At 51.4% G+C, this 13,289-nt stretch overlaps 1 protein-coding gene across 2 annotated transcripts in view; it reads right to left on the reverse strand.

Moving 5' to 3' along the window:
* LOC146378467 (sodium bicarbonate cotransporter 3-like) overlaps window positions 1-13,064 on the reverse strand; it is a 23,146-nt gene extending 10,082 nt beyond the window's left edge. Inside the window, exons 1-8 of one of the 2 annotated variants that reach the window (XM_084944586.1) lie at window positions 12,743-13,063; window positions 8,015-8,096; window positions 6,307-6,447; window positions 6,091-6,229; window positions 5,524-5,684; window positions 4,920-5,108; window positions 934-1,047; window positions 818-819 (exon numbers count right to left, since the gene is read on the reverse strand). In XM_084944586.1, coding sequence (XP_084800712.1) covers window positions 818-819; window positions 934-1,047; window positions 4,920-5,108; window positions 5,524-5,684; window positions 6,091-6,229; window positions 6,307-6,447; window positions 8,015-8,096; window positions 12,743-12,799 — 885 coding nt within the window. In that variant the 5' untranslated portion in view covers window positions 12,800-13,063. Of the gene's footprint in view, window positions 1-817; window positions 820-927; window positions 1,048-4,919; window positions 5,109-5,523; window positions 5,685-6,090; window positions 6,230-6,306; window positions 6,448-8,014; window positions 8,097-12,742 lie in introns of both variants that reach the window. The other variant, XM_084944585.1, reaches the window with a different exon arrangement.
* Window positions 13,065-13,289: the final 225 nt, after the last annotated feature.

Genomic DNA, 13,289 nt, shown 5'->3' on the forward strand with positions numbered 1-13,289 from the left:
ACAATTTTGTCTCCAACAGTTTGCAAAAGCAGAGAAACGGATGTTCTGCTGTGCAGGAAAGTCTCCTGTTGCCTTTCAGCGCATTACTGTGCACGTTATCTGTGACGATGTCGTGCGTTCGCTCGCGGCGTGGAGGAAGCAGGTGCAGGTTTCTCCACCCACAGCTTCTCTTTCATGTGTGAAAGTCCTGGAAGTCAAACATAACCACTGAATTAAAGCGAACTGTCCATGAGGTCACTCAGGATCATAGCAGCTTTAATTCTGCAGTTATGACTACGACTCGAGGATACAACGTTTCTGCAGCGACTTGGGTCAAACGTGAGGGTGGAGGCTCGGTGACAGTCAGTTTAGACTGACATTGGCAGGTTACTGTGTGAACCGACCCCGCCCTGAGCTGCGAGGCCACCGTGTAACTGGATTTAGTTCTGACGGAGCGCAGCCTCAGATTTCCAGTGTCGGAGCTAAAACGTGTTTTTAACCCTTCAAAAGTTTCATGTGGTCATTTCCTGTGCAGCTCTGTGCACTTAAAGGGCCGGACCTCTGAAGACGCTCACCGTATGCAGGTAAACATCTGTGATTGGGTCAGAGACTCACAGACTGAACGTTTCATCCATCTCGGTGCTTCTGTCAGTTATTAGCTTTAAACATTAGTGCATCTGTCACAGTGCGTCTGATAGGCGGAGCAGCGTCAGGGTGGAGCCTCCTACACCCATCAGCCCACAGCTCAGGGATGTTTCAGTCCCATCTGAACACCAGCTGATGTGTGAGGCTTCATGTAGCTGGCAGGGGTCAGAGGTCAAAGTGGTGCAGCTCTGACCTCTCATCATTAAACCATCTCTCACCTCCTGAAGCTCCAAACATTGGAAAGCTGCAGGGAGCAGCAGCTGATCTATAAACCACCCAACCTGCGTCTGAGCGGAGCCCCGCGTTTACTTGCTGAAGTCACCGTGCTGTTCTCCCGGCTGCCGTTGCCGCCGTTGCCGCGACTCTCGCCATTTTTGTTGTCGTCGAGGTTTCCGGGGGCCGACTGAGGAGACGCCAGCAGACCTGCAGAGCCACAAAGACCACAGAGTCACACGCAACATCTGCAGCAGCTGTCTGCAAACACACAGCCGTGTTACTGACACACGTGACGTCACCGCCTCCTGACCCGGCGGAGTTCAGTCTCAGAATGCGATTCCTGCTCGCTCACGCTGAAGCCGAGCGCGGTGCGGGCAGTGATGCGGTTTCCTCGGTTACATCATTGTTAGTCGGTCCGCAGCACGCCTGTGGTCACAGAGCGCCGCACAGCAGAGTCTCGGCTCCACGAACACGATCAGCACAAATCAGCGTCAGCTTTTCACGCTTCAGCACCTGAACAGAGTGATGAGTCGGTGGTCAGGTGATCGAGCGTCAGCGAGTTTTGATTCTTTTACGGATCATTAATGAACAGGAAGTGCCGAGAGTCACTCGAGCGTCCAGAGCGTCTGCCGCAGAAACACCGCGACGCAGCCGAGAGAAAACAACCCGACCTGCTGGGATCCATTTGAATAAATCATATCCGTTTCCACTGCTGATGACTTTCCCCTGAATCTGGATGCCTCTGCCCCCTCCAGCCTTTGTTGACTGTCTGCGGGATGTTAAAGCCTGGCTGTGGCATAATGTTCTCACCCAAAATGAAAATAAAACAGAAATGACAGTTTCTGAGGCGACAGCCCTCTGGGCCAGCCATCCCCTCACACTGTTAGAAACATTGGAGTATTTTGGATAGCTCCCTCAAATTAGAGAAGCACTAGTTTCTATCAGCTGCACCAAAGTGCCAAAGCAAAGCCCTACGTCCCACTGAAAGACTTATCCCTGCTCTCAGCACTTCCGGACTGGCCTCCCACACTCTCTCCTTCAGCAGTCGCTTCAAAATGCTGCAGCGTGCCTCTGAACCGGCATCAGAAGGTACGATCACATCACTCCAGTCCCAGCTAGCTTACACTGGCTCCCCGTTAAATACAGGATTGATTTTAAATTCTCTTGCACACTTTGAAATAACCTGGCGCCTATCTACCTAACTGATCTCCTCCACTCGTACAACCCAGGAGAGCACTAAGGTCGAACTGCTGATCGATGGTCTTTTAAGATGTGCTATAGCAATAAACTTTCATTTGATCGCACTTCTGACGGCGACACAGACGGTGAACAAAAAGTTTACAATACAAGGAAAAAATGTAGTTTTGGTGGGTTTTGTTTTTTTGTGTAGTAAGACCACGAAAGTTCAGTCGTCCTGATTTCCAGATCTTTAATGTTTCATAAAGAAGAGAAATCGGACCCGAGCCGCCTCTCAGAGCGAGGGACGACATTTCTGCTGCAGATCACAGGAAACAAACATCCAGACTCTAAGTCGCTGCAGCTAACAGCCTGACAATGACAGGCAGCAGCCGCGGCCTGCCGCCTGATTCTCTTCTGATTGGCTGAAAACAACATCTGAGGCTCTTCACGTGTTATCAGAGGCCGGTTTGTAAACTCCAGCAGAGGCTAAAGGAGATCGAGGATCCACAGGACGCTGCCGTTCAGCCTTCACCTGTTAAAAAAGTTTGTTAACAGAAAAACTGGAACATGAACGAGACTCGATGTGAACACATGTAGCTCAAACCAAACCCAGGCTCAGACAGGCGGCTGTTAAGACTGTGCGACACTGCAGGTCCAATATTCACGCAGCTCAGTCTCCAACAGACGGACGGCAGCAAAATAAACCAAAAACATGCAAAATAACCCCGCCCCCAAATAAGCTACCAGTCTGCCAGCATTCATCCAATCATCCGCCTCCAGCTTCATCAGCACGTTAGCGGGCATGCTTCAGTGTCAGAGCGTGGAAACGGCATCACGCCGGAGGAAAGCCGTGCCGTATTTGCCTGTTTGGGGAACCACGTCGTCTTCATCTCCCAGGTGGAACACCTCCTCCTCCTCCTCTTCTGGGGGGTGCACCACCACCTTGGGGAGCCCCACGGGAGCAGATGAGCGGCGTGGAGAGCCATCGGGGACGGGAAGGGCGAGTCCGTGAGGCTGGCTGGGTTCGGAGAGGTGACGGCCGTAACGATACAGAGAGAGGTCGGTCTGCGACGAAGAGGCGGAGCCGGGGAGGAGGTGCCCGAACGGGCCTGGGGTCCTCGCAGAGGGGGGTAGGGTGGAGAGGTCGAAGGAGCCCATGGAGCAACGATGGAGGAGAGAGAGACGAGAGGAGGACAGACCCTCCCCTGAGGAGGAAGAGGAGGAGAAAGATCATGATGATGATGAAGAACGATGCTGCAGGAAACACCAAGCCAGCGTGCATGGATCAGTGAGTTAGCGACGGCACGTCACACCAACATCAGCTTTCTAAAGCTAAACCTTCCTCCACCAATCACGAAGCTCCGACTTTTCTTTACGCCTACCATCAAATCCGAGACTCCACATCTGGAATCTGTCCGGGATTCAATTCAGTTTTATTTATATAGCAGCAAATCACAACAACAGCCACCTCAGGGCGCTTTATATTACAACCAAGTCCTGCTAGTCCTTAACGAGCCACAGCAGCTTCATGCAGAGCGGTCTGTGCCGGTTCTCGGTTATCCCGGTCGTCCAAAGTGCTCAAGCGGAGGGCAGCCAGACGACTTCTGGGTTCTTGAAGATGTTTTTTGCCTCCATCTGAGGGCGTCTCAGGTATCGTACCTGTACAGGGGTGGTCACTTTGTAGGCGGTAGGACATTTGTACGTCGCTGCCTCACCCTCCCATCGCGTCAGTTGGACACAGAAGTCGTCCGGCTGCCTCCGGACCCGAGGGACAGTCACCAAACTAGGATGAACCTGGCGCTTTCAGCCTGTTTGGAAAGTTTAAGAAGCAAACACTTTACTGCACCACTTTCTGTCTTTTAGTTACAGTCTTTGTTCAGGTAAAGGCACCAGGAGGGCCACCCTCGCTCCAACTACCCGTCTGCAGTGAACACGCCAAATTACTGAATGTTTACTCCATCACATGCAGGAAGAGCTGCTGTAACTGGGCATCAGCCCACTCAGTCCACTGTGGTGGAGAGCAGAGGTCCTGCTGGTGCAGAGAGCAGTCACCCCAAACACAGCTGAGCCGGGAGCGTCGTGTTGGAGGCCATGACCTCGTGAAGTTGATTACAGCTGCAATCAAAGTCTGACCCTGAGCTCTGCTCTGTGATGTCTTCAGCTTTATAAACTGTAGGAAAGAGTCAATCTGAAGAAAAGCTCCTGAACGAGCGAGCGCGAGCAAACGGTAAAAGCTGCTAAAAGGTCACGTAGAAGCAGGTCACACGCACGTCAGACGGCTCAGCGCCTGCAGACGGCGTTCAGCCCGAGCAGCATTAAAACATTCCTCTCTCACAAACAGGATCCAGGAGTGCGGATATTAAAACGCCGACTCCGCTCATGCTGTTAGCTGGTTATTAGCTCAGCGAGTCAGCGGGTCCAGCCAGGTCAGGGAGTCCCGGTCAATAATAAACAGGGTGAGGTCACAGGCGGTCACAGCAGCTCAGGTACGGGCAGGTGAGAACCCAACCAAACCGGAGCCATCAAACTCATCACAATCACTCAAAAACCATGGCAACGGCACCATGCAGCAATATGAGACCCGTCGTCTTGTCACCCCTTTACCTCGACCAATCAGGACGGACAGACTCTACATTCTGCCCGACAACAGAAACAAAGAACTATGAACTCTTAGGAAAGAAAACAGTGAAGAAAGAAAACGCTGGTTTGCAGCGTGCAGCCGACCCGCTGAGGTCATTTAGACCCCCCCGGTTTTTAAACAGTGCAGAACTAAACCCTGCAGAGCCCGAGCAGCGCCGGAGGTCAGGAGGGGTCAACCTGAACTGGCCTCCTGCAGCTCGTCTCCTGACCTGCAGGTGAAATCTGCAGACGCGAGGATGACAAGAGCGCTGCGGTCTCACCGTTGCGTTCCAGTAAATTTGGCTCCGAGTATTTCTTGCCTATGTCGGCAAAGGATCGGACCAGCGGGATGCGGTTGCTCAGCTTCTTCTCATTCTGATGGTGGTGGCGCCTCAGCATGGCCTCCCTCACCTTCTCCTGCGCGCCCTCCTCCAGCTGACCGGACGCCAGCATGCTGTCAATCACCATGTCTGCGAGGAAGGAGGACAAGAGGTCAGCTGATGGACACAAACGCACTGCAGGTTTATGTTCTGAGGAGGAAGTGAAAGGCGTGCAGCAGAATCGTTTATCAAACACTGAGCCTTCGCAGCAGCCTTTCACTTCCTCTTCTCTCTGAAACGAGACGTCAGAACTCGCCCTGAATACCAACTTTCTAGAGATTGGCTGATGCCTGGAAGCCTGCTGAGGGGCAGCTTATACCAGCAGGAGGAAACCAGAGAGCTGCGCTTTCATCATGGCGTTCTTCTTCTCCAGCAGCTGATCCAAACTAGATTTAAAGCTCAAATGTGGGTTTAGCACGTTCCGACCTCCTCTAGATTTAAACACAAAGGTCGTTTTTGGAGCAGCGTATCGAGTGATGGGACGAGTTCCCGATGGCGCTCTGACCTGCGATCTCCTCGATGGAGCTGGCTCTCATGTCGAGCAGCACGGTGCCGTTCAGGATGCAGGAGCGCAGCTCGAACAGGCTGTGCAGCGACAGCGTCGCCACGTAGGGTTTGCTCCAGCGCTCGCCGCCGTCCTCAACGTCCTCCTCAAACTTCAGCCACCTGAACGAACACACACACACAGCCGAGTGTTGACATTTGAAGAACGCCAAGCTGGAAGCGGCGTCTGATTCGTGCTAATGCTATAATGCTACACTAATGTGGGCTGATCCACTTTGCTCTGCTGAGTAAATAAGTTAATCTGAAGGTTTCCAAACCACACGACTCGGCCCGCCTTCATCGGTTTCCTCTCAAATCCAGTGAGGCTGGTCTTCCTCGTCCTCACAGCGCTCTGCAGAGTCTGGATTAGAGAGGAAACCTCTTTAACCTGAGTCAGAAATGCTGAACAAACAAGGCCTCGCCCGTGCACAGCAGGAGGATTACTCCTCACAGCTCTGCAGCGTTATTGGAAAACACCGCAGATTAACGTCTGAACGCAAAGCAGAGAAAGAGCTAAAGCGCGCCCTGCCTGGCCGTCTCCTTCCACTCCTGCATGTCTCCGTCTTTGAAGGCGAGCTCATCCAGCTCGGTGAACAGGTCGTGGGGGATGTGCTCCTCGTCGTCGTCCTCGGTGCCGAGGATGAACTGGACCCTCTGAGACGGCGTGTCTGCGGGGACACAAACGCTTCAGCACGCCGCCGTCGTACAGCTGGCCCGTGTTTGTTTATCCTCGTTCAAACCTGACCGTATGACGGCGACTCTCGTCCGTCCTCCCGATCCGAGCGCTCTCTTCGCTTCCTGTGATGTCGATGTCCGCGGTGACGGTGTCTTCTCCGGCTCTGGCGGCCCAGCGGAACGTGCACGCCAACGTACACCGCCCTGTGACCTGACGGAGAAAAGCAGAGGGGTCAAATGAGTTTGTTCTACACCTCCAGTGATAACAGAACGCTGGAAACAAACACGTGAGGAAAACACTGAAGGCGCTGCTAACACGGGAGGCGTGCTGCACAGCTCGCACTGCACGCTCCGACGCTCCGTTTCTCCTTACCTCAGTAACGTTCATCGGATTTTCTCTGGCTGTGTGTCGACCTCTCACTCAGTTGTTTGTTTAATATGGTTTAATAGCAGGACTGTAATAAACTAGTAATAACATGGAAACAACCTATAGCGTCTAATGAGATGTGAACTGAAGCTCCGTTTGAGTTAAAGATGCTTTCTGTAATTACCGTGACGTCACTTTCGTGTTTTCCCTGCAGGGCCTTTCAGAGGTTTCCGGGAGGCTCGGGACTCAAACTGCACTGTTGTTGGAAATCGTTTGATTTGATGCTGTTTTTGGCAAATTGTGCACAAAAATAATTATTTTTGTTTTTTCCTGCAGTTTATAAAAATTGTTGCATCTCAAAAATGAAACTAAGAAGACACTCAAAATCCATTTCCTGTGGTTTGAAACTATTTCATGCAACTTTTTGCATTTACAGTTTTGAGGGATTCACCTCTGAAATATCTGTAACTAGAAATATGTTTCTGTAGTTAATTGCACCATTTTGCAGTTCACGTAGCTTCTGTGGACTTCATGCACACAGATGATTAAACTCTGGGATATAACGGTTGCACTGATGGCACTACGGCAGGTACAAACATACAGAGAAGCTCTGGTGGGCTTCAAAGGGTTAATGACTTAGCTGAAAATGACAGGAGCTGCAGCACATGCACCACACGGGGGTTCGTACGTGCTTTAGTTCCTCTTTCTGAACACGCCGCCTCACGATAAGAGCTGAGGTCACGTGAGTCAGCCACTCCATGTTAGGTGTGTACACGTCACGATATTTCATTTCCACTTTTTCTGCAGAAATGATGTCGACACACTCAGACAAACTGCAGACTGTTTACGGCTGTTTCCAAGTTTGAAATATTTCTTTCTGAAATATTTAAAATCATCATTTTCTCGAGCCTCAGGCTGTGTGTGTGTGTGTGTGTGTGTGTGTGTGTGTGTGGCAAAGTGTTTCTGCGCAAAGTACCAGGGGCACGAAGAAAAGTTGTCGTACCATAGGCACGAGGAGTGTGTGTGTGTGTGTGTGTGTGTGGCAAAGTGTTTCTGCGCAAAGTACCAGGGGCACGAAGAAAAGTTGTCGTACCATAGGCACGAGGAGTGTGTGTGTGTGTGTGTGGCAAAGTGTTTCTGCGCAGAGTACCAGGGGCACGAAGAAAAGTTGTCGTACCATAGGCACGAGGAGTGTGTGTGTGTGGCAAAGTGTTTCTGGTCAGTGTACCAGGGGCATGTGGAAAAGCTGTCATACCATATGCACGAGGAGGAGTGTGTGTGTGTGTGTGTGTGTGTGTGTGTGTGTGTGTGTGTGTGTGTGTGTAAATGCGGGCTGAGTCATTTTGTTACTGTGTGTTTGACTGTAAACACACACAGAGGCGTCTTTGTGTGTGTCGGTGTATAAACTCACTCTCCAGTTCCTCTTTCTCAAAGTTGGTGTAAAGGGTGGAGCTGGTCTTGCCCTGGTCCAGCACGGCCTCCTCATCGTTCCCCTGCAGAACACACACAGACCCACAGGTGACCTGAGAGTGGGTTTAAACGAGTGTTTATCAAACTCATTTTCCAACTCTGTGTAAACACGGTCGCGTCTGCCTCAAAACAACGGCGAGGCTTTGGAGACAGACCCGTGAGTGACCGGCTGCTGAGGTCATGGCGTGTTAGTTGGCACCGGGAGGGCGGCAGAGTCATCGCAATCACAGCGTCTGCAGCTTTAAACACCGACCCGCCAGCACGCTGGAGCCTCCACCAAAATCGGCTGCAGATTACGCCTCGCCACTCAAATCAATCACCAAACAATGTCACGGTGAAAGGGCAGTAAGTTACTGTCAGCCAAGGAGTCTGGCTCCGCCCACAGCTGATGGGAATGCGTGACTAACTGTACAACAGGAAGTGGAGCAACAGCTGGACATCAGTAGGGTGAGATGGAGACAAACACAAAACAAAAAAACCCAGAAAGAAGAGGACGCGTACCCGCGTACGCTAAACTGAGCGTGCTCCACTAACCATAATGACCTATGTCGACCGCCCCGAGAGAGAGAGACAGACACACACAAGTGTGATGTTGGTGTGTCAAACAGGAAGTGCAGCTCCACACTGGCTGCTTTTTAACAGCAGGCTGTCTGTTTGCAGAGCGGCACACCCCCCCCCACCACCACACACACACACACACACACACACACACACACACACACACACACACACACACAGTCATAAAAGCAGCAGCTGATTCCAGTCAAACAGCTGCTGGTTGAGTTCGACCTCTTTGGTAAACGTTCCCGTTCAGCAGCATCTCTCCATCTGCACGTCGGAGCTCCTGACACTCATCCCGAGCTGATCTCAGGTATACGAGCTCTCCGCTGAGCCGTCTGTGCGAGGTCGGGCTCATTTTGGCCTCCCAACAGTCATTTCTGCTGCAAAGCTCGCACTTCTGTCTCACGCTGCCTTTGGCAGAAAGCTTGAACTCTCCCTTCAGTTCAGCTCGTTCATCCCAATAATGATGAAGAATCTCTGAAGCGAGCACGTGCTCAGGAGACCGAAGGAAACCCTGCAGGTGACCTTCCCCACAGCTCACGACCCGGCAGAGTCCTCACCACGGCGGGTCGATACACGCCCGCATCACTGTGGATGTGGCAATCTGTTACATCACTCATCGACACCCCGAGACACCCGACCTTCCTCTGTTTAATGAACCGACCCAGAGACACTCAGACCGCAGACGCTTCAAAACACGGACCGAGTTCTGTCAGTGATTAATCGTCACTAGCGAACGATCACACAGTTTGACAGTTAGCCCCGCCCCTCCTCATCACGTCTGAGAACAGCGAAGCTGCGTCTCTGTAGTTTCACAGACAGGTCTGGGCACGCTGCAGACTCTTAGAATAAAGTTGAATCGTTTGTCTCTTAACATTTTTAATAACTGCGCATGTGCCTGCATTTGTGTGCGTGGAGACACAGCTGAGTCATTTAAAAAAAAAAAACGAAGGAAGATGAAGAAGATGAAGCTGAGCTGGTGAGAGGCCCAGAGACCCGAGAGGACCTGAGAGTTTCTACAGACAGGACGAGCCAGCAGGTGCGAGGTAGCGAGTCAGCTGACCTCTGCCCATTTACGTCAGCTACAGTCTCTCATGTGTTTGCTCTGATGGGTGGATGCTAACGTCCTGCCTCTCACTAACCTGCTGTCACTGTGAGGCCGGTAAGTGACAACAAAGATGGCCGCTCTCCAACGGTTTATCGTTTAAACTCGGAGCGAACGCTTCAGATCTCTAAGAGTGCTCCATCACAGCCGTGCCATTACTGTACAGATATGATCGTACAGTATATGATGCTCATGATATCGTTGCAGCTATAGCAACAACACACATCTACATTCAGAAACACAACAAGCCCGAACATGTCTGAGAGTAAGAGCCAGGTGTCATCACTCGGGCAAAAAACCCACAGCGGCTATAACCACGCTACGAAGGAGGAGGAGCAGCTTACGAGGTTTTATTTATACAGCACAAAATCACAGTAACAGTCGCCTCAAGTACTTTACACTGTAAAGACCCGACAATACGACAGAGGAAACCCCAACAATCAGAGGCCCTCCTGTAAACAAGCACTGGAAACAGTGGGAAGGAAAAACTCCCGTTTAACAGGAAGAGCTGAGAAACAGAGGACGAGTTACTGATAACAGGAAGACCAACGTCGTCGCAGGTGTGACATCTCATGTCAGGACCAGTGTTACTATGGTTACTGCTCAAGGGTTAGCTGTTTAGTTACATTGTTACTTTAAATTTCCTGGGAAAACAACAATTTGGTTACTTTAGTGGTTACGTCGGAGCTCTGCTGTCAGTGGATACGACGCGGCAGCGCGGTCAGGGACGCGGCAGCGCGGTCAGGGACGCGGCAGCGCGGTCAGGGACACACCGATCCTGCCTGTTAGAGCAGGACGTTGCCAAAAACATTCAGCCATAAAAATCATCAGCAGGCTTTCTTAGATGTCATGCTGATACCTCTACATCACAGGGATGAACTTAGACATCAGTAAAATGTTTGTGTTTATTTATAGTAAGAGCTGGACGCCCCGCAGGAACAGATGTGAGGCGCTGACAGACCCAAACATACGAGGAGGAGGAGCCTCCCAAGCCTGATGTGGTGAAAGCGTACACGCCTGCAGCTCTCGGTCCAAATAAGCTGCAAGTGCCTGAGAACAGAGCGACAGATCCATCCGGTTCAGCAGGGTTAAAGATAGATCGCACACACAAGGCTCAGGGGCTCCTGTTTCCTGTCGTTACAAACACTGTTAGCGCACGCTGCCAATGCCACATCGGCCCACAGGAAGCGCACACACGTGGACTCTTCTTCTCTTTCACAACGTTTGAGAAGCTACAAAACTTTCAGAACTGCTTCTGGGAAGTGAACCGAGGGGGGGGTCAGGTGTGTTCATTTACAGGCTCGGCTGCAAAGTTGACCTCAGCTGACAAATATACACTCGCCGGCCACATTATTAGTTACACTATACTTGTGCTGGAAACGCTCCTCAGAGACTTTGGTCCACGTCGATATGACATCATCGCACAGCTGTTGCAACATCCATCAGCTGGCCTGAGATCTGTGGGTGTGGACGTCGTGTTCAAGAATCCAGTTTGAGATGACCAGAGTTTGGTGAAGTTGTGTTATCCTGCTGGAAGCAGCCAATCAGAAGACGCTGCTCCGCAAGTTTAAATGATGCTCCGTTTGTATCGTGGGGCTCACCACGACCCACCACGCCACCGGCCTGCACCACTGATGCTGTGGTTGTACAAGAGCCGGTTCAGTTACCATGGTGATGTACAACATCCGAACATCACAGCACAAAGATTCAGACCAGGAGAACTTCAAGTCACCTTTATCACTTTGAACTTCAGCAGGTCGGCTTGTGCTGCCCTGTGATTGGCCGATTAGAAATTTGCGTTAAAGAACAGTTCAACCGATGTACCTAATAAACTGTCCTGTGTGTAAAAGTGAAAGGACTTTCTACTAATTTACACTAAACTTAGAGGAAGCAAGGAAAGGACGAGGCTCCCTTCTTTCCTCACCGAGCACACACACTGAAAACACAGCCGACGCTTCCAGCTGCAGCGTCCAGACTCAAACTAAACTCGATCGTCCAGCCCTCGGTGGAAATCAGCGCTGCAGAGACCTGGAGGAGACGACCAGGTCTGACCTTCTGACCTCAGAGATGAACTCTGGATCCTGGACAACGGAGCGGAGCCAATACACAAACTTTCACTTCAAGGCTTCTAAAAATATAAATCGTCCCCGAAGGATCGAGAACATCGCTCACATTTCAAGATCGCCTTTCAGCTCTAGAGAGCGAGGCAGTACGAAACATCCAGCGCGTCATTCCCCACGAGCATGACCTCTTACCTTTGACTGCGTCACTTCTGTGTGGGGCTTCACGTGCACAGCAGCCACGAGGGGTCAGAGTTACAAACCAACATGTGGTAACCTCAGCTGGTCATTGCAGTCTGACTGCACTTGTGCGCCCGTGGAACAGTGTGTGCCTGGTACTTCACAGATGTGTGCGCCTCACACAAAGACGGGGAAACATTACGAGAGCCGGCGCTTACGCAGCATTTCTTCTGTTCTGTAGATCAGCTACACGGTGATCAGGAGAGATCTGCTTCCTGAGGATGGATCCTGTCCACCGACGGCTCGAGCTGAAGGTGAGCCGGTACCTGTGAGCGGATATCGTGCAAAACAGATGTGGCCAGATGTTGCAACGCAGCAGACACCCGCCTCTCTTGAGGTGGACCTGTGGCTGCGTTTAGATGCAGAGGAGTCCGCCGGTCGCCGATGCAGCGGCCGGTGGACTCTAAACATCAGAGCTGGGCTACGATCGACACTCTGCGTGTGTGCAGAGGCAGGATGTTGCCATTTGTGTTGTTGCTGTTGCACACACGCTTTCAGCTCTTTTCCTGTTAAATTCATTTCCTTCAACGCTGCGCGACCAACAGACACATGGAAACCACTAAAGCTCGTCACCTTTGCTCAGAGCTCAGTCACAACCACGAACAGCCGACCAAAGGAGAAGCTGCCCGACTATGAACGTCAGAAACCCACTTTTCAATCTGATAACGTGAAACAGAAACTGCTTCTATAAGCAAATACATACCAGAGACATGGCCCGGGCCACCCTCTGACTGGCAATGTCCCCCCAAAAGTCTCCCATAGCTGCTCAGTCCAAAAACACAGAGACTCCTCAGGGTCAAAGAAATCCTGCCACACGAGAGAAAAACTGTGGTGGAAGTGTCCCACAGAGCTGTGAAAATCAAATCCACCAGGTCTGTACGTCTGCAGCTCGAGCACCGCGTCCACAGCGTGGATGTGCGAGTGTCCCGGGACAGTAAGTGAATCCAGACAGCGAGCTGCCAGCAGAGCCTCGGATACGATTCAAGTATTTATAGCAGAGCTGTTGCTTCACTGAGCGAGCAGCCAGCCTGGAAGTCTGCAAACACAGCAAGAAAAAAAAAAAAAAAAAAAAAAAAAAAAAAAAAAAAACAACACTGAAAAAAAGGAGGCGGGGCATCTGCTGACAGGGGCGTCATCCACATTTCTGAGCAGGAAAGAAAGGCAAACAGAGCAAGAGCAAACTGAAACTGCTGACCTGAAACCGCCCTCGGCCGCCCCGTTTTCCACCCCGACACGTCCGTACCCGCAGT

Source organism: Perissodus microlepis, chromosome 11 (assembly GCF_051167445.1).
Source record: "Perissodus microlepis isolate ML-2025 ecotype Zambia chromosome 11, ASM5116744v1, whole genome shotgun sequence".
In the NCBI taxonomy this organism is placed as follows: Eukaryota; Metazoa; Chordata; class Actinopteri; order Cichliformes; family Cichlidae; genus Perissodus; species Perissodus microlepis.